Source organism: Mustela nigripes, chromosome 13 (assembly GCF_022355385.1).
Source record: "Mustela nigripes isolate SB6536 chromosome 13, MUSNIG.SB6536, whole genome shotgun sequence".
Taxonomy (NCBI): Eukaryota; Metazoa; Chordata; class Mammalia; order Carnivora; family Mustelidae; genus Mustela; species Mustela nigripes.
The window spans coordinates 110,211,937-110,237,848 of NC_081569.1; the positions used below are offsets into that span (position 1 = coordinate 110,211,937).

The 25,912-nt window shown below is 45.3% G+C and overlaps 1 protein-coding gene across 1 annotated transcript in view; it reads left to right on the top strand.

Moving 5' to 3' along the window:
• Positions 1-25,912, top strand: part of FNTB (farnesyltransferase, CAAX box, beta) — a 65,039-nt gene that overhangs the window by 12,869 nt on the left and 26,258 nt on the right. The window contains exons 2-6 of the mRNA XM_059373401.1: positions 2,245-2,309; positions 14,544-14,616; positions 16,809-16,900; positions 25,306-25,452; positions 25,551-25,634. Of these exons, the coding sequence (XP_059229384.1) occupies positions 2,245-2,309; positions 14,544-14,616; positions 16,809-16,900; positions 25,306-25,452; positions 25,551-25,634 (461 nt within the window). The remainder of the gene's footprint in view (positions 1-2,244; positions 2,310-14,543; positions 14,617-16,808; positions 16,901-25,305; positions 25,453-25,550; positions 25,635-25,912) is intronic.

The window sequence follows — 25,912 nt, forward strand, 5'->3', positions numbered from 1 at the left end:
AATAGTTGACAGGGGCTGGGGAAGATGAAGGGTTGGGGTTGACTTCTAAGGGGTGCAGGATTTCTTTTGGGGGTAGTGGAAATATCCTAAAATTGATTGTGGTAATGGAGGCACAACTCTGTGAATGTACTAAAAGCCATTGAATCATACACTTTAAATGGGTGAGTTGAACGGTGCGTGAATGATATCTCAATGAAGCTATTAGAAACATATACCAATTCTTAAGAGAAGATAAAGGGAATTGTTATTTGGCCATTTTTATGAACAGCTGGACTATAATACTCAGGTATTTATTAGAATTCATAACTTAGATTTTCAGACCATTAAGTCTGTTACTAACTGCTTTGGAATATCTCTTGTTCATTCATTCTGCAGAAGAGTGATTAGGAGCTCTGAAGAGAAATGACACAGTGTTGGGAATATTTTAAGTACTTTTTGCCTTCTGTCTGTCAGGTATCCTAGTTTAGCAGTAAAACTCTCTTTTCCTTAGCTGGTTCTTGGCTGCCTTTGTTGTCTGAGGGGGAGCCAAAGGTGGGTCTGCTCATGAAGGAGTTCTTGTCTGGATCCTTTTCTCTGTTAGGATCTCAGTGACAGAATGCTAAGGTGATAATGGGCTCATCCATCTGCCATGGAATAGTAGTATTATTATTTTTAAAGATTTTATTTATTTATTTGACAGAGATCACAAGTAGGCAGAGAGGCAGGTAGGTGAGGGTGGGGGGTGGGGGGGAAGCAGGCTCCCTGCTGAGCAGAGAGCCCGATGCGGGACTACATCCCAGTACCCTGGGATCATGACCTGAGCTGAAAGCAGAGGCTTTAACCCACTGAGCCACCCAGGAGCCCCGGCCTTGGAATATTATTAAGTCGTGTGGACTTGAGTCAGCTTGTATTTGGGCAAACAAAGTGAGTTTTCCTCCCAGTTGGTTTTGTTTCATTCAGAATTCGTCAATTCACTTAACTCTAACAGAATGTTGTAGGCAAATCTTTCTTGCATGATCTTACTGACTTATGTTTCTTGTATATTTTTCTGTCCCTTTCAGCTTACAGCTAAGGAAGGTGTAACTGAGAAATGCCGTCTGTCTTCCGTTTAGGCTGGTGCTTTATGTCAGTCTTGTGTGAGAGTCTAGAAAGGAAAAGAATTATGAAGAATTGGGACAACTTCCTTATTCCCCATGAGTCAGATTCTTACAGTGACTTCAGTCTGTTTTTTGAAATATTATGAATTCTTAGCCAGATTATCCCTCAAACTCATGTTCAGAGGCAAATACCAAAATATATACTGAAACCAAGTATAAATGAATTTTAGATTGGCTGCCATTTTAGATGACTCACATCATTCCTTCCCTCATCATCACAAATAATTCTTACACATACGTCGAGGCCCTAGATGCTGTAACTCCATGGACCATTCAGAAATAAAAAATACATTTTGAAATTCCCAGAGAGGACATTATTATGTATCTTGAAATCTCAATGAGGACATGCCTCACTACCAAGAACAGGGATGCCAGTGAAGGAGAAACTCTGTCTCCTGTTAACCAGGTAACTTCTGCAGTGCTGTATCCTTTCCTTACAGAAGCTGAACTGTGTGACCATGTCGTGGTGGGTCTTCATAGGAAACAGGCGATCTGGATTTTTTTGTGACCTGGCTTTCTGAGATCCTGCATATTATGGGACTGTTGAGTGCTGTGTGTGACATAGGACCAATGACCAGATGTGCTGCTTCGTTGGTGTTTCCATGATTGATGTTCTTGTAATTTAGGGAATTTAAATACAGATTGAATTTTAATGTTCAGTCTGTATTTAAATGGTTCAGTCTGACATTAGAAGGTATGACCCTTAGCAGAAATTAATTTTGTATTTGTGAATGGTCAGTTAAGCGAACACCTAAACAACTTCACAGAGCAGGCAAGAATAAATCTCTCAAGCAAAATGCTTTGTCTGCTCCCTAAGTAGTTGGTGCCAGTGAGCCAAACTCCAGGACCACCATTAGTTTGGATATATGGATAGTTGACTGGAGAAGTTGAGGGTAATGTCAGCATGGGACAGGACATTCTCTCTGCTTCGTCTGTCCTAAGCCCGCCATCCTACAGAGCCCTTGAATCGGGGCTCATAGTCCTATGAAGTACAAAAACCACACCAAGCAATTGTAGCCAATGGACATTTGTGGCAACTGGAAGAAAAAGTTGACAGAGGACTCATCTGTATCTGTTTTCTCTCTCCTATCTCCTGCATTCTTACCAGGCAAAAGTAGAAGAAAAGATCCAGGATGTCTTCAGTTCTTATAAGTTCAACCACCTTGTACCAAGGTAAGCTGTGGTTAGGAGTGTGGGGGGATTGGGGAGACACCCCCTCCTGTGAGAGCCTTTCTTCTTTCCTCCTTGAGCCTGTTCAATCTCAAGGGATAAGTCTGTTGGGAGAACAGACTTGACCTTGACCTTGTGGCCACCTGGTAAACTAATGACCCCAACTCCTTCCTCTGTTACAAAGCTGTTTAGAGGAGATGCTCTCCTTGATCTGAACCATCAGGTGTTACATGGGGAGACCCCTTAAGGCCTGGACTCTGAGGTCTGATGATGGGGAGGGGAAATTCATGTTTCTGTTGCTTAGTCATGACCTGGTGCTCTGGTGGTTCAGATCAGAACTCTTGAGGTTTTATTTTTCATTGGCACTTTGAGTCCAGGGGATGGCAAAGGTTGGATTCTCTTAATGTGTGTTGTGCTTTGACTGGAAAGAGGTGATGAGTCTGAGCTTCTCCCAGTCTGGCCCTTATTGGTAACTGTGGCACCGCTCCCAAGGATGCAATCTCCAGGGAGCATACACAGTGCCTTTTGTTTCCCTCAGCATTTAGCAAGTTGAAGGTTTCTAAGCAATTTGATGTCAGAAATTCCATAAAGGGGATTGTAAGCTTAACTTAAACTTATTGTTTAAGTTGAACCTTTGTTTTCCCTTGTTTGTAGTTTATAATGTATCACGCTAGATGTCACGAGGATATTTCATCCCTCTATTAGCATGTCTCTCCCAATCTCAAGTTGTTTCTTCAGACCCATCCTGTGTCGTATTTCCAGCCGTTAGAACAGATTAGGAGTCCGAAACTGTGTGTGGTCATGGTTTTATCTTAGTGATCCCACACTCTGCCTTGACCCCCTCTGAACAAAGGGCCATTGTGCTGCTGGCTGATTCATGCTGGCTGGGAAGCAGAGGGGGGGCCCGAGGTCCTGCCTGAGCTTTGAGTCCTGTGCTTCGGAGACTGAACAGAATAATTGCAGGCTAGTCAGGCTCTGAGTGCTCTGGTTTTATTGGGACATCATGCATGGTTCTGGCCCAAGTTCCTTTTGTGTCTTTTTTACCACCATTATATTTTGCCACTATTTCCTTGAAAAAGAAATTTTCTTCTGAAAATTCTGAGTAGCCAAGGCAGAAAACAATTGGAAAAGGCAAATTGGAAAAAAGGAAAGGCAGATGAGAAGGTCATCTTCATTTTTCTTCCCTGGGGAAGGAACGAGGGAAGATACCAACTAACTAGAGGAGTCTTTCCCCAAACTGCTGAACTAAATCTCTATATTAACCTAAAGCTCAGTCCTCAATAAATGAGTTATTGCTCGTCTGGAACCACAGCTGGAGATTAGGAAATGAAACCATTGGTTTCCATAGCTCGGAAGCTGAAACTAATACAGCAGTGTATGTCAACTCTACTTAAATAACATTTTTACCAAATAGGTTTTTAAAAACAATTTGTTTATTTCTTCCAAGTTTTTATTTAAACACGGTTTCTATCTTAGAATAATCTCCAAGGTATATTAAATGGAAAAATAAAAATACAGAAAAATATGTGTCGTACTCTGCCATTTGTGCTAAAGAGAAAATGGTGTTTTTACAAATCAGTCAGCAAACAGCTGAGGGGGGCACGTGGGCACCAGCTCTGCCTGGTGCAGGCGAGACTTCTCGAGAGGCAGAGGGACTTGGTGGTGGTGAGGGGTGTGATTGCTTAGGGGGTCTTTGTGCCTAGCTGCTGCATCCCCGGTGACTCACCTGAATGGGCTCTGAGTCACTGTCTGCTGTTTGAGGCCCTGTGGACACATGATCCCTGTGTTTCGAAAGGGACCTTTGATCACTTGATGTTCCTTTTCACCTACCATCAGGACAGACCCTTGGACTTTTCTTTTATTCTTACTGAGATGTGAGGGAGAATGGGAAGTTACATAGTCTGGAGGAAGAAGTGGTGTTTGGGGAAGGGTGCCAGAGGACAATAAAAAAAATTAAATCCCCTGAATTCATAGGTCTTAGGTCAGGTGCGGGTGGAAGACAAAAATGTGCCTCCTGGGTTTGGATCTTTCTGGAAGTAGAATATGTCAGGGGTCTGGGTTTATTTCAGGAATCTGACATTTCCCATTTTATTGTTGCCTATGAAAATGAGTGTTTTAAAGGATGCTAATAAGTATGTTATTATGTCATAGCATGGTAATGAATATTAGAGATATTACACATTTTGGCAGAAAGGCTGAGTGAAAGGCTGATAGAAATCAACTTATTGGGCGCCTGATAAGTAGCTCAGTGGGTTAAGCCGCTGCCTTCGGCTCAGGTCATGATCTCAGGGTCCTGGGATCGAGTCCTGCATCGGGCTCTCTGCTCAGCAGGGGGACTGCTTCCTTTCCTTTCTCTCTGCCTACCTCTCTGCCTACTTGTGATCTCTCTCTGTCAAATAAATAAATAAAATCTTTAAAAAAAAAAAAAAGAAATCAACTTATCAATATAAGGCTGAAGCCAGACACCACCATCATAGAACTAACTTCTTGGATAAAAGAATAAACCTGAAAATTTAGCAAAATTTTACATTATTATCACAATTTCAATGTTTAACATTTTAGGAGTCAAATTTTAGAAAGTCTGACATAATGTAGGAACAAACCTTCATTTTTAGCTAAAGTGAATATTCAGATACTAGCAATAAACCTAAATTACACGGCGTGTTTGTTTTTGAGGTTATGATGCTGGTCGGTGTAATAGCATCGCACTCACATCCAGGACCACTGACTGCGCACAGGTCCAGGGATGCCAGGAATGATGCTGAGTGAGGCATTTGCCTATTGAACCTTCCAGTGCCACAGCCCAATAGCAGATTTGGCTGAAATTCAAGGCTGAAGCTGAATGTCGGTACCTTCTACAATTACTCCCCATTCCAGGAATGATTTCTTTCTCTCTCGAAGACCGTGAAGCCTGCATCCTCTCCTGGAGTGAGGTAGTCCCCCTCCCAAGGATCTTTCTGACTGTGCTTTTAACAGTTTTGTTTGTCAGGAGCCTGCTTTCCCATGAAAGCTAATTTTCCCTTCCCTGTGTTATTCCACACACTTAGGAATTCACCCTTTTCATTTATTCCTTTAGCTTTGGTAAAAAAGCCTAGATGCTTTTTTACCAAAATTTTAATTTTGGTTAAAATTTTAATTTTAATTTTAATTTTACCAAATTAAACTCTCTCTCTTTCTCTCACATACTTCCATGTCATTTTCCTCTTGGGCAACAGGGTGATCAAGACCTACCCATCCTGCCCCTGCTGGGCTCTTAGTCTCATGGAAGAGGTAGCCATTAAACAAACTAATGCAAATACACTGTTACCAATGGGTTGAGTGTCAAGGAAGGGAATGGGACACTCTTGGAGAGTGGGGTGGGGGGGGGTAATTTATGTTGGGAAGTTAGGGAATGTGTCTTAGTCTGTTCTGCCTGCTACAACAAATTACCATGGACTAGGTGGTTTAAACTCGAAACTCTTATTTCTCACAGTTTTGAAGGCTGGGGAGTTTCGGTGTTGGATGAGGGCCCACTCCCTGGTTCATAAATGACCATCTTCCTTCCTCACGTGGAAGGGGTGAGGGAGCTCTCTGGAGCCTCTTTTATAAGGTCGCTAATCCCTTCATGACCTAATCACATCCCGAAGGCCCCATTTCTAATACCATCACACTGGGAATTAGGATCAACATGAATTTTGAAGGGACGTGAACATTCAGACTATGGCAGAAGGCCTCTCAGAGAAAGTGGCTCTCAGGCTGAGACTGAGGGGCTGAGCAAGAGTTGGTCAGAGTTTAGGAGTTTAGGAGGCTGTTGCAGTATTCCAGACAGAGGGAACAGCATGAGCTAAAATCTTGAGACTGAAAAGAACAGATCATAAGGAAGGCAGTGTGACTGGAGTTTAGTGAGGGTCTGAGGTGAGATTGGGGAGAAATAGGTAGAGGCACATCATGAAGGGTCTTGAACCCAATGGGGTTCAAGTCACAGTAAGAAGTTACATTGTTTTTACAGTTTATGTTGCTGCCCAGTACACCTATATTTCTAAGTTCTTTTTCAGATAGTGGAACTGGACTCCCAGTATCTTTAACATATTTACTTGATCCTTTCTCTTGTGTATCCCTATCTCCCATCCCCCTCTGCACAGCCACATAGATGTCCTTCTCATCCTCTGGAACACTGACACCCTGCAGTCCCCGCCCCGCCGCCCCCCTCCTACACAGAGCCCAGTGTTGTTCTGCTTCACCTAATGGCATGACTTTAGGGCTGAATTGTTCAGGAAGGAAAGGGAAAGAGCTCTTGCTTTTTATTTTAATTCCTTACACAGAAAAGATTTTTGGACAGAGGTGAATTGAGAATAAAGGAATAGTAAGGGTATTGGTTTTTTAGGGCTGCTGCAATGAAATACCACAGACTAGGCTGCTGAAACAACAGACATTTATTTTCTCAGAGTCTTGGAGGCTGGAAGTCTAAGATCAAGGTGCTGACAGGGTTGGTTTCTCCTGAGTTCTCTCTCCTTAGCTTGTAGATGGTGTCCTCCTCATTGTGTCCTCACATGGCCTTTCCTGTAGGTGCTCCTCCTTGGTATCTCTTTCTCTTCTTATAAGGACATTAGATGTTGGTAATCTTAAATAACTCTTTAAAGATTCTGTCTCCAAATACAGCCCCACTGGGGTTTAGAGATTGAATATATGAATTTTGGGGGACATGGTTCAGTCCATATCAATAAGGCTCTTTAGTACAGTTTTGCTGACTGAAAGAAACTGGATATATGTCCCTTCAATTTAAAGGAATAATAAGCCTCGGGGCACCTGGGTGGCTCAGTGGGTTAATCTTCTGCCTTTGGCTCAGGTCATCATCTCAGGGTCCTGGGATCAAACCCCACATCAGGCTCTCTGCTCAGCAGGGAGCCTGCTTCCCACTCTCTCTGCCTGCTTGTGATCTCTCTTTTTTAAAAAAGAAATATTTAGTAAAAGAATAATAAGCCTCAGAGGAGAAGTTAAAATTCATTCAGCATTGTGGCCCTTGAAGCTCTATGTAAACAAAGAGACCTTTTGTGAGATTTTAGAATTACCTATGCATGTCAGCATTAGTGTGTGTGTGTGTGTGTGTGTGTGTGTGTGTGTTTGAATAAGTGGACAAAAATGAAAGAGAATATTTTCGCTTGTCGAAATGGCTCTCAGTGTAGAATCTGTTTTTCTGCCTGTGGCTGGTCTTCAGATGAAACCAGCTAGAGGAACTGATTAGTTCCCTCCCGGCAGGGCTGCTGGGGCCGTGCTGTGGGTGAGGTTCTGCTGGGAGGGTGCTGTGAGGGAGCCTGCCCATAGGGTCCAACCCCGAGCTGCAGCAAAGGTGACTAAGGCCCCCTTCCGTTAGGTGTTTCTGGGCAGGTGAGGCTCCAGGTACCCCTGAGGCAGGATCTCTTACCCCTCCAGGCAGAAAAGCATTTCCCCCTGAGGTCTTTCACTTTGTAGTGACTGAAAAGCCCCTCCCTGTCCAGTGAGAGAAGAGCGTGAGAGAGGAGCGCGGAGATAACAAGGAAAAGGGTTTCTTCTCCACGTTTCTTGTTTCTGTTTTCCCACTAAGAGGAAACGTTTGTTTAGCTGTGTAGTTGGGCTCTCAGAATTCTCAGTCCCACAGGGGAGGGCAGCCTGTGGCAGGCACGTCTCCTCAGTGTGGAGGGCATGAGCATGGAGGAGAGCTGGAGGGGCAGACCCCGGGGCCAGTCCAGTCACTCCTCTCCTTGCCCTCTCCTTGCCCAAGTGAACCTGAACTCTCCTGGGGGTTTGCCATTCATTTAAACAGAAGGGACATCTGTCTATCCAGGGACAACAGTCTCGTTAGGTCAGTCAGAAACTGGCCTTACCGTGCGTTTCTTTCTTCTTTCTTCGGCTCATTTGACAAATAGATGTCGAGAGCCTGCTCTGTGCGGGGCCCAGATGTGCAAGCCAGGCAGGAGCTCTCCTCAGAGCGACAAGGCAGTGGAGTAGGGGGGAGGACTGACCAGGTGGTTGCAGTAAGTGCACCCCCCTTCTCACCTGGACCCTTTCCTTAGCACTGTACTTAAGGTCACAAAATCTTATTTACAGGACCCTTTTACCGCTTTACCCCTTTACCTCATTTCCAAATGAGGTGGCTCGTGTTCTCTTCTTTTTTTTTTCCCTTCTCTGCTCTGTGGCTTAGCCTCTCAAGGTATTTGGTGTATTCAAGTTCCTTCGACTGTTTCTTCAATGGGAGAGTTTTGACCTATAGAAAGCCCACACCGTGAATGGGTCCTTTCAGAGCTGGAAGTCAGGCGATCTGCCTCCAGATTCTGTACTTGCCCTCACCTGCCGTGGGTTTCTCAGCCTGCCCTCATGGACAGTCTCGTGGACCCTCTTGGTTCTCCTCGTCTGCACCCCCATCCTGGCCGCCCCCCGCTTCTCAGCCTGCGCCAGCGTGGTTCTCGAGCTATTTGTCAGCAGTTCCCTGGGCTCAATCAGGTCCTTCCTGCCTCCACCTCCCAGCTCTTCCCCTCCTCCCGGTCCCTACGCTGGCATCCCTATCCTGGCGCTTCTGCCGAAGGGTCCCAGCCAGATTTCCCAGGAGAAAAGTCATGCGACAATTGCCTGCTGAGCGACTTCTCCAGAAGTTATACTACAAGCTTTAGCTGGGCCTTCACTGCTGCTGTGAGCTCCCCTCACTCCTCTCTTGTGGATTCCCTAACACACTCACCCGGTGGCCAGCCTCACCCCCTACCTCCTGAGAAACTCCCAGCTGTCCCGCATGAGTTTCCTTCTTCCCCACTTTCAAGTCCTGTGTTTGTCTTACTTCACACTTTCTCTCACTGTTTCCATCTCTGAGAATGGAGCATCCATCCTTACTGCCAGGCTCCTCTCTCTTGAACTCTTGCCCCCAACCCTCCTTCCTCCCTCTTCTTTAGGGACTGTCCTTGGTGGATTTTCTCTGGGCTCTTGCATTTTCAGCATCTTTGCTCTCAAGGAGTTTTGTTTTGTTTTGTTTTGTTTTGTTTTCAGCATAACAGAATTCATTGTTTTTGCACCACACCCAGTGCTCCAAGCAATCTGTGCCCTCCCTAATACCTACCACCAGGCTCCCCCAACCTCTCACCCCCCTGCCCCTTCAAAACCCTCAGATTGTTTTTCAGAGTCCATAGTCTCTCATGGTTCATCTCCCCTTCCAGTTTCCCTCAACTCCCTTCTCCTCTCCATCTCCCCTTGTCCTCCATGCTATTTGTTATGCTCCACAAATAAGTGAAACCATATGATAATTGACTCTGCTTGACTTATTTCACTCAGCATAATCTCTTCCAGTCCCGTCCACGTTGATACAAAAGTTGGGTATTCATCCTTTCTGATGGAGGCGTAATACTCCATAGTGTATATGGACCACATCTTCCTTATCCATTCGTCCGTTGAAGGGTGTCTTGGTTCTTTCCACAGTTTGGCGACCGTGGCCATTGCTGCTATAAACATTGGGGTACAGATGGCCCTTCTTTTCACCTCATTTGTATCTTTGGGGTAAATTCCCAGTAGTTGCAATTGCAGGGTCATAGGGAAGCTCTATTTTAAATTTCTTAAGGAATCTCCACACTGTTCTCCAAAGTGGCTGCACCAACTTGCATTCCCACCAACAGTGTAAGAGGGTTCCCCTTTCTCCACATCCTCTCCAACACACATTGTTTCCTTTCTTGCTAATTTTGGCCATTTTAACTGGTGTAAGGTGGTATCTCAATGTGGTTTTAATTTGAATTTCCCTGATGGCTAGTGATGATAAACATTTTTTCATGTGTCTGATAGCCATTTGTATGTCTTCAGCAGTTTTTACCCCTCCTCTGGCTGAACCTCCTGCCTTCTCCCCAGCGCCCCCTCTTTCTCCCCTCACACACATCACGGCATGCTTGGATTGTGGGTTTGGTTTCCTGCCACTAGTCTTATCCCCACCCCAATCTCTTCAGCATGCTGCAGCTCCTGGGATCTAGAAAATGCAGATCTGACCGTGCCTTTCCCACGCCTAAAAGACGTCAACGACTGCCTTAAAATTTTTTTCACTTGCCTTTTTTTTTTTTTCTGTAACAGCTTTGAGATACAATTCAGATATCATATAATTTCCCTATTTAAAGTGTCCAACTTAGTGGTTTTTAATTTATGGACAGAGCTGTGCATCCATCACCATAGTTTATCTTAGAGCATTTTTGTCACCGCGCTGAGAAACCCTGTCCCCTTTAGCCACCACCCTCCCATTCCTCTGTTCCCGTCCAGCCCCTGGCACCCGCTTCAGCTACCTCCTGTCTCTGTGGATTTGCCTCTTCTGGACATTTCATGTAAATGGAATAGTACAATATGTGGTCTTTCTGTGACAGCTCCTTTTACTTCCCAAGGGTCATCTGATGTTGACAGCACAGTGACTTTTGACGCATTTAGAAGTCCCCTGTGATCTGGTGTCTCTGTACCTCTGCAGGCTGAGTTCTCAGGGCTCATTGCCTTGTACTTCTGCTCCAGCTGAACTAAACCTACACAAATGTGCCGCGTTGTTCCCTTCCTGAAACGCCCACACCCTCCCTTCTTTTGGCTGGCTAACTCATGTCCTTGTGGTCTCCTTCATTCCTTGACACAGTGCTGTGTCCTTTGGGAAGTTTCTTCTGATCCTGCATGCCTTGCTCTGTGCTGCTAGAGCCTGCCTCTCTTTGTTCTCGGCCAGGGCTGTCACTGCCACGGGCTCGTCTATGTCTACCTCCGGGCTGCAGCTCTAGGGAGCAGAGTCACCTTCTGCCCCCTGCAGGACGCTTGGCTTGCACACAGTGGGCTCTCAGAGTCCTGGCCCTTGGACCTCCTTGAAAGAGACATTGAGTTTGGCCTTCTCTTCTCCTTTATGCTCTGGAATCTGCCCTCAGTGCTCCCTGAACTGTCTCGAAGGTCACCAGCCACTTTGTCATTTGTTCTCTTTTTCCTCAGTCTTGCTGCAGCATTTGTGACGGTTAAATACCTCCTTGGAGTTCTCTCCTCCTGTTTTGCCCATGACCTGACATTGCCTTTGTCCTCCTCCCACTTATGTGACTTTCTTTAACTCCTTCCTCTGGCTCCTTGTCCTCTAAGCCCGCAAGGATGGGTCTTTCCCCCGTTCAGCATTCAGGCTCTTCTCTCTGCTTTGTCCTCTACTCCTGCAGCTTCATCTGTCACTTACGTGCAGACGAATGACTCACTGTCTGTGTCACTTGGAGCCCTCCCCTGAGTCTTACATGTATTTCCAACAGTGCCACTGACCTTGTCACCCAAATACATTTCCTGTGCTATCAGTCCACCTGCCCATGGGTCACCATGCTAATGTGAGCCCTTAAGTATCGAAGTACTTCTGCCCTGGTTGACTCTGAGCACCGCCCTACCCTGTCTTCCCGCCTCGCCTCCCTCCACACTTGGTGCTTTCGCTTGGCCCAGTTTGTAAACACATACTGAATACCTACTGCAGCCAGATAATCTTTCTAATGCGTAGTTTGGGCCATTTTCTTCTCAGCTCAGAACCTCAGAATTTCACCTTCTACCAGCCAGAATGGCTTGATTTAGAAAGACAAGAAATAACAAGTGTTGGTGAGGATGAGGGGGAGAAGGAACACTTGTGCACTGTTGGTGGGAATGCAGACTGTCATAGCTGATGCGGAAAACAGTATGGAGGTGCCTGAAAACATTACAGATGGAATCACCATATGATTCAGTCGTTCCCACCGTGGGGTATTTCCCCAGAGAAGACAAAGACACTAATTCAAAAAGACATATGCCCCCCTGCGTTTATTGCAACATTATTTATAATAGCCAAGATATGGAAGCAACCTCAGTGTCCATCAGTAGATGAGTGGATAAAGATGTGGTGTAGATATACAATGGAATACTACCCAGCCGTAAAAAAAGAATGAGATCTTGCCATTTGTAACAACATGGATGGAGCTAGAGAGTATTATGCTAAGTGAAATAAGTCAGACAAAAACAAATACTACATGATTTCAGTTATATGTGAAATCTAAAACACAAATGAACAAACAAAAAGCAGAAACAGACCCATCGATACACAGAACAAACTGGTGGTTATAGAGGAGAGGAGTGTAGGGAAGGCAAAATGGGTGAAGGGAAGTGGGAGATTCAAGCTTCTAGTTCTGGAATGAGTAAGTTGCAGCATAGGGAAGTCATCAGTGGTATTGTAATCACAGTACATGGTGATAGGTGGTAGCTATGCTTGAGTGAGCATAATTTAATGCATAAACTTGTTGAATTACTAGGTTATTACAGTATTAACATTGTGTGTCAATTCTACTTCAATTAAAAAAAAAAAAACCAAAACAAACCCAGGGGTGCCTAGGTGTCTCAGTGGGTTGGGCCTCTGCCTTCAGCTCGGGTTGTGATCTTAGGGTCCTGGATTGAGCTCTCTGCTCAGTGGGGAGCCTGCTTCCCCCTTTCCTTCTGCCTTCCTCTCTGCCTACTTGTCATCTGTCAAATAAATAAAAATCTTTAAAAAACAAAACAAAACAAAAACCAACATAGCTTAAGTGAAAAAAAAAATACACAAAACCTTCAGGGTCTACCTTTGCCTACTAAATTGAGTTGAAATTCCTCAGGTGGCATCCCAGACCCCATTTTATAAATGGCTTAAGTTGCCTTTTTGACCACTTTTATTGTCTTCCTAATATTCAGGCCAGATCCCCCACCTGGCTCGCACCTGAATACCTACACTGCAGCTGTTTAAACTGAAAGCAGTTCAAATTAAATAAAATTTGAAATTCAGCTCGTTGGCCACATTGGCACATTTCACATGCTCACTAGCCACACGTGACAGGTGTCTGCCTGCTGAATAACACAGGTCCATTTCCATCACTGCGGGACGTTCTTCTGGACAGCCCTGGTCTCAGCCTTTTTGTCGCTGTTCTTCTGGCTGCTGTCTCCTCCTCTCCTCACCATCTCTACCTGTGAACATTTTCTCCTTCTGCTGCCTACTTCGTGTTCCATCTCTTGCACACAGCCTTTCCTGATCATTCCTTTCTGCATGAGATGCCCCCACCCCTTCCCTTTAGAGCCTTGGTAGTATTTGACCTGTGTGTCCTTTATGGCCCCTGCCCATTTGTTTCTCACATTGTAGCCACTCACGTCTCTAACGCACTTCCAGCACTGAACTGGGAGAGTCTTTGAGGTAAAGACTGCACGAATGATCGTACTCTGAGCATAATCCAGAGGGGTGCAGTCCATCGTTTTTGAGCTGATCCCCTAGAAAGGAGAATTTTTTTTTTTAAAGGTTTTATTTATTTATTTATTTATATGACAGACAGAGATCACAAGTAGGCAGAGAAGCAGGCGGGGGGGCGGGATGCAGGGTCCCCGCTGAGCAGAGAGCCTGATGTGGGGCTCGATCCCAGGACCCTAGGATCATGACCTGAGCCGAAGGCAGAGGCTTTAACCCACTGAGCCACCCAGGCGCCCCAAGAATGGTTCTTTTTTAATTCGTGGAATTAGTAAGCAGAGGGACTGTCTGGCCACCCCGTTCTTTTTTCCTTCCTCCCACAATCACAGGCCTCTGTGGTGAGACCCAGCAAGAAGCGCAGCCCCTGTCCTTGGCCTTGCCCGTGCAGGTGGCCATGGGCGGCACATTCCATCTTACAGCCAGAATTGCTGATCTCAGTGCCAAGGAGACCAACTGGCTGCGGAATACAAATAGGGTCCTCTGGCCAGGGCAATGGGTCAACATGTAGGAGGTGGAATTTCGGGGAGGGAGTCATAGACGCACAGCTGGGGAACAGGCAGGGTACACGCTACCCGCCTCGGAGAAGTGACCCCAGAAGAAATGACTGGAACGACAGAGGCTAAACAGCTCAGGGAAGTGGTGAGTGCGGCTTAGGGTGAAATTGCTCACAGGGTGGGGAGCTGCAAGGTGTTCTGTTCGCAGTTAGACCCTGGAGGAGCTTTCTGGATGGTTTGTTGTCGTCTTGGCCATGTGTGTCCATTGTGGCTTTTCACTTTGCCCAAAGTCACCAACCGTGAAAGAGAGGAACTCACCCACAGCGTTGGCCAGCACATTTTCAGACATTTTAGGGACATTCAGGTGCTGGCCTCTTGTGTCTGGTTTAGCTGCCCTTGGGAACTAAAGAAGATGCTGCTTATCTACTGGTTAACCATGGGGAGTGCGGCATCCTGAAGCTGAGAGTGTGTGCATGTGCACACGCGTGTTCTCTAATGGGTAGGAAACAGGAGCGTAAAACTAGGTTTTCAAGCTCTTTGTCTTTCCAGGCTGATTTTGCAGAGAGAGAAGCACTTCCATTATCTGAAAAGAGGGCTTCGACAGCTGACAGACGCCTACGAGGTAAGCTCGCTGCCCAGGAGCTCAGTTGAATGGTCAGGCAGACAGTCCTTTTTCCTATTGGAAGGTGGAACACTCATGGGCCTGGCCTGCTGTGGAGTCGCTCTTTGTACCCCATGGCTGTGGCAGGAGCCAGGTACGCGGGAGCCCAGACCCACAGAGCCGAGGACTCCCCCTCCTGAAAGGGCAGAACTAGCTCTCTAGCCGTGTCTTCCCCTAGGAGGGACAGAGCACCCTGGGTCGGGTGGGGCTTTCTTCCTCCATTAGATCATGGTGAGGGGTTCACATACTTTTCCTGGCCACCGCTTGTCAGCTGCCTAGAAGGCAGTTACTTTCCATCCCTAATCCTTTGCCCTATAAGCGGATCTAATCCTGTGCTGGTCAGAGGATCAGTATATAAATCCCAGTGAGGACTTCACAGTTGAACACTATAAAAATGCCCATGCTTAGAGTGCATTTTGAATCACATTCCTCGGAGCCCTGGGGTTCCCCAGAGGGGCCTCAGGGGAGCGCAATGGTGGTGGAGGAGGGGGGAGGGTGTTGGGAAGGTGGCAGACAGGATGAATGTGAGCAGGAGGGCTCCAGTCTTCCTGCCTCACTTTATACACAGCAGCCCTGCTTCTAATTTGCTTTTTTATTTGGGGGAGTCTGCATTTGATTATTTACAACAGGGATTGGCCAGCGGAAACGCCTGTAGATCTAAGCAAGTAGTATAAATAAGAGAAATGGGCAGGTGGGAGGGAGACTGAGGCACACCTGGGCACTGAGCTTTCCCTCTGTTCCTGCCAGGTGCTGCTATCCAGGAATGCAGACCCACGCTCGCCAGATCTGTCTTCCTCTCTCTTTTCAAATTAAGCCAGACATCCAGATTTCTCTGTGAATCTCCTAATGCCTACATGTTGCAACTAATTCTAATTAAAAAAACAGAATGCTACAAAGAACAAGCAGAACATGTCTATGGGCTAGACTTGGCCTCGGGGTCAAAATTTTCAATCCTTAATGCAGGGCCCCTGTGGTTAGGCTGCAGTGAGCCTGATATGGTTAATACCATACAAGCCAATAGCTGGACAACAGGCTGAAAGCTTACCATGCCTCCTCTCACCAACTTTTCTCACCTACTACATGAGATCGGTCAGTCACAGGGTTAAGGCATTTGCTCAGAAGCACATAGCTCTAAGAGGAGGAGCTGGGACTCCAACCCAGGCAGGCAGGATCCATACCCAGTGCTCCTCGGGTGGCGGCCTGGCCACAGCTAGGGACAGTCAGTGCATTTGTGAAGAGGGCAGCTTGGGCCAGTGGAAAGAGCACTGGAGTGGGAGTCCAGAAACCTGGCTTCTTATCTCAGCTCTGACATTTGATGTCTTTGTCATCTGGAAAAAGTTAATCTCTCTGGATTACATTTATAAACTTTTAATCTGGAAAATGGGAGCAGTAAGATTACCCACCTGCCTGCCTTGAATGCTCGCTCCGTGTTTATGGGTTGAATTCGGATCCCAAGCAGCTCAAGCGTCACCTCAGGAAGCCTTTCCCAGCCCCTGAGGCAGAATTAGGCTCTTCCTGTGCTCCCTCCACATGGCTCCTGCCCAGGGCAGTGCATATCGTCATTCAGGTACATGCACACCTGTGTTATATGCCATCTTGTTCCAGAAAGCCCTAAGGTAACTCATGCTTAAATGCATCTGTCTAGAGTCCTCTTCCTCTGCAGATGAACACACATTCTGTTCCCAAGCATCGCAAGAGTAGGAACTACATTTTGTTCATTATTGTGTCCCTGTAGCTGATAAAATGCTCGGCACATACAATGAGGTACCAAATAGTTGTTGAATCAGTGAGTGAGTTAATCCAGCAAATGGCTCTCTGAGAGCCTGGATCTCCTTGGGTCTACACTGAGAAAACAGCATCACTTAGCTTCCTAGGATGTGGGTGCTGCTCTGCTGAGCCTTTGTTGGGTGCCTCTCAGGGGAGGACCCCGTGGCCTCAAGGTAAATGTCTTTGTCCCATTGTCCTTTTTGCACATATGGTCACTTCAGCTGCTGACTGGGGCCCAAAGCAAAGCGTCCTTCATTCACTTATTGTTCATAGGGTGCCCTCCTCCCCCTTCCAGGCTGCCGGGGTGAGACAGATGCTGCCTTGTCAGCAGTGTCTTGGAATGATTCTGAATACGGGGTGTGTTTTCTCCCCTGTGCCTTTCGCAGTGTCTGGATGCCAGCCGCCCATGGCTCTGCTATTGGATCCTGCACAGCTTGGAACTGCTGGATGAACCCATCCCCCAGATGGTGGCCACAGAGTGAGTCTGGCTTCCGGGAATCTGGGCTGTTCTTTGAAAATTCACTTTTGAGTTGGGGGTTCTTTTTGTTTTGTTTCTGTTCTACTGATTTTGAATGAAAAACTCATGCTGCAAAGCATACCCTTGCCCTGCCCTTGACCCCAGTAACTTCCTGAAACTCCTCCACTTTAGAAGCCTATTGTAAGTTCGTGGGTAGAACAAGACTTTGAACTCCCAAGAGAAGGATTCTGGTTTCTTCTGTGGCCTTTTCTTTTGACTCTTGCTTTGGTCTTTGAGAAAATTCTTCATCATCAATTCTGAAAGACGTGATTTTGCCAGAAAGAACAGTATGAATTCGAGTAGCTTCTGTGGGGAAGCATGTGCCAGCCCCATGAACAAAAATGGCTTTGCCTTCCATAAACACCTCCACAGGCGTCCCGCTCACCAGGGCCTGGGGGGCAGTGTAGCTCTCGATGGTATTAGATGTGTTACACTCTTGGGGTGCCAATGCCTTGATCCACAGTTTTCTTAAACTTCTGATTTATGAACAGAGATCTAAGCAACTGAGATTGTCCCCAAACTGCTGGTACAGGAGGTGTCCTGGGAATGACTGTGGCACCTCGTCCTTAGAAGCTCATCACAGTTTAGATTTTAAAGCAGAATCTTGTCCTCACTGCAGTCTTTGGGATACCTGGGATGGGGAAGGGCAGCCAGGGATTGGATCTGATGCCCCTGTTCTCACTGAGAAAGAGAGAGAGAGAGCACCTTCCCTTGTTGACATCTGGAGTTCTTCTGCTCCCCTGGTGCTCCTGAGGGAGAGGAGTCCAAGTGGGAAGTCCCATGAGCCAGGGTCGTTTGCTTGCAGCCCATAGTACCGGCCACATGAGGATGCGTGGAGGCTAGCCTGGGCCCCGCGCTGGTCACTGCCTGGTCACCGTGCCCCTGCCTGGGTCACGCTGTCAGGTCAGAAGAACAGAACCACACATTGTCTCATTCATTCTGTCTTCACAATGACCTCTCATTCTTGCCTTCCTGGGCAGGGTGTCTTGTGATGACCGTGGATGGGGAAGATAATAAAGAATTAGGCAATTAACCCTTGTGATGTGTACGATGCTTTCTGAGGGAGAGGAAAAATGTGCATTGTCCTCGTCACGATGCTGCCACAAGCCTCATTGCTTCTAGCTCTGAAAGTAGAATTGGACCCAGTTTCTGCAATACCAGGAATTTAATTGTCAAAGGCTCATGTGTTTTTGAAATACCAGTGGGGGGTTGTGGAGTGTTTGGGAAGTTTCTCCCCCACACAGACACAATCAGGAGGTACAGCAGGGGAATGGGAGAGTTGTACACTAGAGAAGAAAAAAAGAAATGGAGGATTCTGGGGCAGGCAAGAACAGGTATGTGAGGGAGGAGGCTGCAATTCCTGACTGGGAAGATCGCAGATCAGACTTGGGTCAGCATCGATTCTGAGTGTGTTCTATAGATTGTAGACTTGCTGTCATATAGGTAAGGCTTTGCCGAGGAAGGAAGTGTCAGAGTAGCTTTCCAGGCAACGTCAGATAGGAAGAGAGGACCCCTTTCTAGGGTCTTTCATAGTGAACAACTGGACACAGCCCCAGTATCCACTGTAGGGTTGTGCTAAAGTATATTTGAAGCTTAAGTAAAATATGGTGCAGAATGTACAGTGAAATACTGTGCAGCCACTGAAAAATTGACGTCAACAGATGTTAACTAGACTTGCTGGGATCATTTTGCAATACGTACAGATACCGAATCACTGTTGTACACCTGAAATTAATAAGATGCTATATATCCATTATACTTTAGTAAAAATGTATGCATGTAAATTGCACGTTTGTTTACAAAAATGTTATATGGACTCTCTGCTCAGCGGGTGTCTGCTTCTCCATCTCCCTCTGCTGCTCCCTCTGCTTATGCTTTCTCTCTCTGTCTCAAATAAATAAATAAAGTTTTTAAAATGCTTACATTTATGTAGAAAGATGGTCACGATTTAAGTGAAAAAAGGTAGTTAAAAGGATTCAACTTCTGTAGATTAAAAAATAGCTGTTAGGTGCATAGAGAAAACCAGAAGGTATACACACCTGGTTGTAGTTATTTCTGGATGGTGGGGTTATGTGCATATTTTAAAATGTTATTTATTTTATTGTTTTGTAGTTAAAAGGATGCTTTTATACTAAAAAGCTAGTTCTAATTTCAAGAACCGCGTGATAGTGAATGAGAATTTCTGCTGCCCAGCTGCCTTAGAATCTTTATTTGGGGTTCTTCTGAGCATTGATTTAACAGAGTTTTGAAGAATTATTTCGACTTTCCAATAATGAATTTTATTTTTTGCTTGGCAGATAGTTAATTCTAGGGGCAGATAATATCTGTTATCAAAGAGCTTAGCTTTGACAAATAAGGAAATAATCTACTTTTAGTAAGATACAGAGACATCTTAATGACATCTGTAAAAATATGGGTATTTTTAAAAGACAATCTGATATAGGATATTACTTTTTTGTTCATTTTGCACAGAGAAAAGAAATGCTTTGAAAATGTGGTCACATTTCTGTCCCCTTCTTCATACAGGTATTAGGTGCAGAGTTTAGGTCTGGAGTATTATTTTCCTGCCCTTTTCTTTCCCCACTCTGCCACCTAGTGCAGACAGACGACAGACAGACAGAGAGAGAGAGAGAGAGAGAGAGAGAGAGACACACACACACACACACACACACACACACTTCTCTTTCCGATTTTGTTCAGTGTCATTCTTCTATGTGTTTAGGAAACTGAATGGCAAGCTGAGTGCCCTCTAGTGGACAAAATCGCTTTTTCAGCTGCTTTGACTGCCGAATGAAGCCAGGAAGGGCCAGGTTTTTCCTGCTGGCCTCAGACCTTTTAAAGGACAGTGTGTATGTTCATAGGTAGGAATTTAGCTTGCCACTTTTGAGAGACTGTATCCACAAATTTGCATGTGTTTACCTGAAATAAGTTAATATCTTGGAACTAGACTAAATACATTTGTTTTTAGTGATTTTAGCAGGGAAGGTAATGAGGATCCCATGCTTTGTTACTGAAAACTAAAGTGAAATCACAGGGAGATGGCTGCACTGTCAAAGTTAGGTTTTTGGCTCCTATAAGATCTAAAAATCGTCTTGAACTTGATTCTTTTAGAACTTCTCTGCTTATGAAGTTTTTTCAAATACTAAATTTCAGTTTTCATGTGTCAGTAGTGTTCTACTGTTTCCCTTTCAAAAGGCTATTATTAGTAGCTGGTCCTCTGAATATCTCTTTAAATATTTTTCCTTTTTAATTTTAAAATATAATTTGTCTGTTTCCTTACCTTTCTATGAAGATACCTCATCTCATCCTTTGTGTTGTGAGCCTTTTTTGGCCAGGAGCTGCTGGGGGCTAGAGGGCTGAGGTCAAGGGTACTGCCAGTGGGACAGTTCCCACAATGTATAGCTAGACAGTCCAAAATGTCAGTAGTGCCAAGGTGGAGAAGCCTTATTCTAAAATGACCCACTTCAGCCTTGACCGTAGTTCCAGAACAGCAGCGTCCAGAGGATGGCTGTGCTTGGGGAGGTCAGACGACGTGTCAGACTCTCCAGGCAGCACCGGCCTCCTGGGGTCAGTGCAGAGCCCACCTGCCTTTGACCTGTTCACTGCCAGACTCTGCTCAGGAAGGACTTTTCCTCTTTCTCGTGCTAAGCTCAAGTTGTTTTATGGTATGAAATTCGAAAAGACTTCATCCTAGAGGAAGCCCGATGTCCAGGCATCCATCTTGTATTGGCCTCGCCTCCCAAGCCATCCTGCTCAAGGATGACTGTTGCTACTTCCAAAGTTATCATCTTTGTAACTTCTCTGTCCACGGCGACCCGTTCTGGTGCTGAAGGTTTTCTTAAATCTGACTTAAATTCTGGTGCTGTGGATTAGTGTTGGTGTTCATTTCTTTACCAGAAAGTTTGTACGATTACCCTTTGTACGCTTGAGATATTTTGCTGGGTAACTTCTTCTTGGTGTTTGCCTGTCATATTAAGCCTTTTAACATTTTTGGTATTTAGCCATTTTTACAGCTCTAACCTGAACCTCCTTTGAGTTGGCAAATGGAGGCTGGAACCAAATATAGTTGTGGCCAGCACTGTGTTTTTTTATTTATTTATTTTCAAGATTTTATTTATTTATTTGAGAGAGTGAGTGGGAGAGAAAGAGCACGAGAGGGATGGAGGGGCAGGGGGTGAGAGAGAAGCAGGTTCCCTACTGAGCAGGGAGCCCAATGTGGGGCTCAATCTCAGGACCCTGGGATCATGACCTGAGCTGAAGGTGCCACTTAATTGACTGAGTCACCTAGGCACCCCCAGTATTGCATTTATGATGCTCTTAAGAAGTATTCTTATTTGTGTTCACAACTCACAGGCCTTAACCTCTGGTCCTTTTTCTCCTATATCCCAGTCCTTTCCCATAGTATATTTATATGGTTTACTCATCCCTCACTCCTGCCATCCCTAAGTATATTATCTTGTCCCTATTTCATTTGTTTTATTCTTATATGCTGCTAATTTATTTTATATTATTCTGGACTTTAATTCTCACCTTGGAGGTGTTTCTCTGGTCCTTTGGAATTATCTGCTTGTTTTAGAGTACTTCCTCCAAGTTGGTGACAGCGATGCCCAGAATCAACCACTTTAGGTCAGTCTTCAACCATCTCCTTAAAGTCCAAGTAAACCCCTTATGAGGCTGACGATTAATCATTGATACTTCTGCTTTGAATTGATCTCCTTATAGGTTTCACAGACTTTTTCATAGTTGAATGATAGAGTGTTGATGTTCAGTAGAACTTTCTACAGTAATGGAGATGTTCTCTATTTTGTGGGAGCCACTTGGGACGTGTAGCTATTGAACAGTTGCAGCGTGGCTTCTGTGACCAAGGAGCTTAAGTTTAAATTAATTTAATGAATTTAGTTTAAAATTTGAATAGCCTCATGTGGCTAGTCACGACCTATTGGACAGCACAGATCTTTGCTACCCAAAATGGCCGTCACCTGGAGTTTGCTGAAAGGGCAGACTCAAGCCCATCTAGCTCTTTGGAGTCAGAGCTGCATTTTTTTAAAATTATTTTTTAATTTATTTTTACTTTTTTTTTTATTATGCTCAGTTAGCCAACATATAGTACATCATTAGTTTTTGATGTAGTGTTCAACGATTCATTAGTTGCGTATAACACCCAGTGCTCGTCACCACACGTGCCCTCCTTGATGCCTTTCACCCAGTTACGGCATCGCCCCACCCCCTCCCTTCTGTAACCCTCAGGTTAGTTCCTGGAGTCCAGAGTCTCCTGGTTTGTCTCCCGCTCTAAGCTCCTTTCCCACAGGACTGTTAAACTAAACTCCAGCGCCAGTGGAAAACAATGTAGGGAGCTCCAGGTGTTCCCCCACAGCTCACTTCTACTTCAGGCTAAATTTTAAATTTCCTTTTTAGTATCTTTTCTTATTTATTTATTTATTTTTTAAGCTGTGCTCCCATTTCAGATGGATTCATTTTTCCCAACCTATGGTTTTAAGTCACTTCTTAAATTTTACTTTCTTTTGCACATACATGTTTTATAGACTTATACCCCACCCTAGCCCATTTTTCACTTTAATCAGAGCTGCATTTTTTTTTTTTAAAGAGTTTGTTTATTTATTTGACAGACAGAGATCGTAAGTAGGCAGAGAGGCAGGCAGAGAGTGGGGAAAGCTCTCTGCTGAGCAGGGAGTCCGATGCGGGGCTCAATCCCAGGACCCTGAGATCATGACGTGAGCTGAAGGCACAGGCTTAACCCACTGAGCCACCTGGGCGCCCCCAGTCAGAGCTGCATTTTAACAAGGTTCTCGGGTGGTTTCTGTGTGCACTCAAGTTTCACAGGCAATGTACTTGGCTGTACATTGGAGCCACACGGGAATTAAAAAATATATATATATGGCCACTTGGGTCCCATCCTCAGTGATTCTGATTTCATTGGTATTAGTGTGGCTCGGGCATTGAGTTTTTCAAAAACATCCCCCAAGTGATTCTGATTGCTCAGCTAAGACTTGTGGTTCTCAAATTTGGGTGTAGTCACATCATCTGGGAATTTGGTAAAAATATGAAGGCCCAGGCTTATTTCTCATATCTCTGTTATCTCTACTCGCTCTCCAATGCTTGTGAGATACATGTGTTGGGTTTGAAAATCCCTCATCTTAAAGATAGTACCCCACTCTGTGGGTAATTGTCACGTTAGCTAGAATGAAACGCCTCGCTGACATGAAAGCAAACTGGTCTCCTTGCCCTTTTAGTCACAGGACTGAAGGAGCGATGCATGAAAACTTGTTCTTCAGAAAGTCTGCCACTCTTGGTATATGCACTGCGTTTCCTGCTTGTGGTTTTTTTGTTTTGTTTTGTTTTGTTTTTAACTAGGTGGTGAATTTCTGCTCTCTCAGATAAGTTTTTCCTCCCCCTTTCTAAAGATAGAAGTCTCATTCACACTTTGGTTTTCAGAGCTGCTAAGAACTCTGCTAATGACGACTGGTAACTTCGTGGTCAGTTTGCCAGTTCCTTACCCTATGGGTTGGAAAGCCTCTGGAGCAGAATGTTCTGTAATATGGAAGCGTCTGAGAGTCCAAAAAAGCCCAGCCCTACTCCCCAGTGAAGCCCCATGGCCAGTCAGATGCTGCATATCAGCTGAGGGAGGTTGGCATGGAGGGATGATTTAAAGGTGTCTGGTACATTCAGATCCCGGCTCACCAGACATGAGGCTACAGGGTCAGGGGTGTTGGATTTGGCACGATTCTATCTCAGGAGTTGGGAAAGAGAATGGATGACTAGGTGACTCTTTTTCTTTTCATTTTTTTAAAAAAAAAATGTGCTGTTAAGCTTTATATCAACTAAAACCTTTTGTTTTTGTGATACAGAAAAGTCTTTGTATGCCAGTCCAGCCAGCCTTTGTCAGGACATTAATTTGTTAGCTATTTGTTTCCAGGAAATAGGATATGAATTAATGAAGGTTTGGAAAATATGTTAGGAACAAACTCATTTTCCCATTGAAAATTAATCACTGTTACAAATATGCCACAGTACTGTCTTCCTTCTCTGATGATCAGCTATACGTCAATTCTCGTGTTTCGTGCAGTCAAATCAGAGGTTCAGATAGAAGGGAGTGTGTATAGAAAGGAGTGTGTATAGAAGGGAATGTGTATTTTTTTTTCTTTTAACCTGTGAAGACTTCAGAGCTCCAGTAGCGAGTGAGCAGAATTTTCTTTTGCTGTCCCTGTGAGATAATGGAAGGTCTGAAATCAAAAGTCATCAGATACGATGTGGAAAAGCAGTAATAAGCTTGTGCCCTAGGGATGAGTTAAACTCTCTGTGGTCTCTCTGGCAGCAGTAGATAAGAAAGAATGAGACCAAAGAGTCTGGGGGAAGAAGGCTGCCTGAGCACTAGGACAGAGATTTGCAGCTTATTCTCTGAAATGCGGACTTGTCCGAATAAGGAGCCTATGGTCCATGCTGAGTTGTGGGGAAAGAGCTCAATAACCAGGACTTTCCGGGGCACTCCCTTCCCAGTGAATTCAGAGGACCTGGGATAAGTAGGGGCTCTCTCGGTTTGACCTCAGACAAGAATGTAACTTCTGGGCAACCCAGTGCCATTCTTGGAGGTAAACCCTTAAAACAATTTCCCTTGGTGGGGGACTTGGAGCCTCTCTGGATTAGTGTAACAAATTCTCCAAAAGTGTACAGGCTGGGATGCATTTGTGTGATATGAGTCAGCAGTGCTGAAGTTTGCCACAACTGAGGTGAGTGTGCTAGAAGTCCATGCTCCTTTTGTTCTCCTAACCATGAAGGCAGACTCCACTAGAAGCTTCTTTCTTGGTGGTGGTAGAAATAAAAGTCAGAAGCTCCTGGGACTTAGGTAACAATGGAGTGAGAAGACATCTCTTTAAATATCCTGGGTGGGCCTAGGTGGTGGCCCCAGAGTGGGTTGGTTAGCATGGAGAGAGGTTGGGTGCCATCACAATTTTGACAAAATTCGATTTAGGGACCTCAGAGGCAAGGAGAAAGGGCCGGCAACACAGATGCAGCATGGCAAACTGAGGGAAAAGTATGGGAAAGATTTGGTCAAGAAGCATGAGTCTTATCCCCAGTTCGGTGAACGGCTAGTGGTCTCTGCCGGGTCTTTTGCTCCTTGCTTCACAGCTAGATGAGTCCTTAAGTGCAAAACTCAGAAAGAAAGGCATTCAAAATAGGGGAAAGAGGCCCTTTTCAGAGGTTAATTATATTCAGTATATGTTCAGTAGTTGAGAGGAGAGGTTTTGGTTTTATTTTTCCCCCTTTGAGGGAAAGTCATGGACTGTGGTGGAACTTATTTTGAAATGAATGCTCTCTGACTTTGGTTTTCCATTTGGCTGTGTACCTAGCGTATGTCAGTTCCTGGAGCTGTGTCAAAGTCCAGAAGGTGGCTTTGGTGGGGGCCCTGGCCAGTACCCGCATCTTGCACCCACGTATGCTGCCGTCAACGCACTCTGCATCATCGGCACCGAGGAGGCCTATGACGTCATTAACAGGTATGGCCAGAGCCAGGGTGCGGGACACCACAGGGGCCCCCCTGCTGATACTGCACTGATCATTGCTGTCTCTTGCCTCTCGGCTGCTTGTTCCTCAGGGAGAAGCTTCTTCAGTATTTGTACTCGTTGAAGCAGCCCGACGGCTCTTTTCTCATGCACGTTGGAGGTGAGGTGGATGTGAGGTGAGTGGGGTTTTTCTCGGGCTGCTGCACCCGTAGATTCCAGAGCTCATCTGTCATTGGAGATGCCAATCCCAAGGAACACCATGGAAAAAATTATGCTGCTTTGTCTCACAGAATGACCCGTGGAATGACATGTCAGGGACACAGTTCATAATCATGGCAAATGTGAGACCTATATCCTCAGGTGTTGCTCTCCCTTGATTCCTCTGTAAATCTCAAAATATAAGTAAGACAGGAACAAAATCAAATGCTTTTCAGAATCAAAAATTTATTTGATT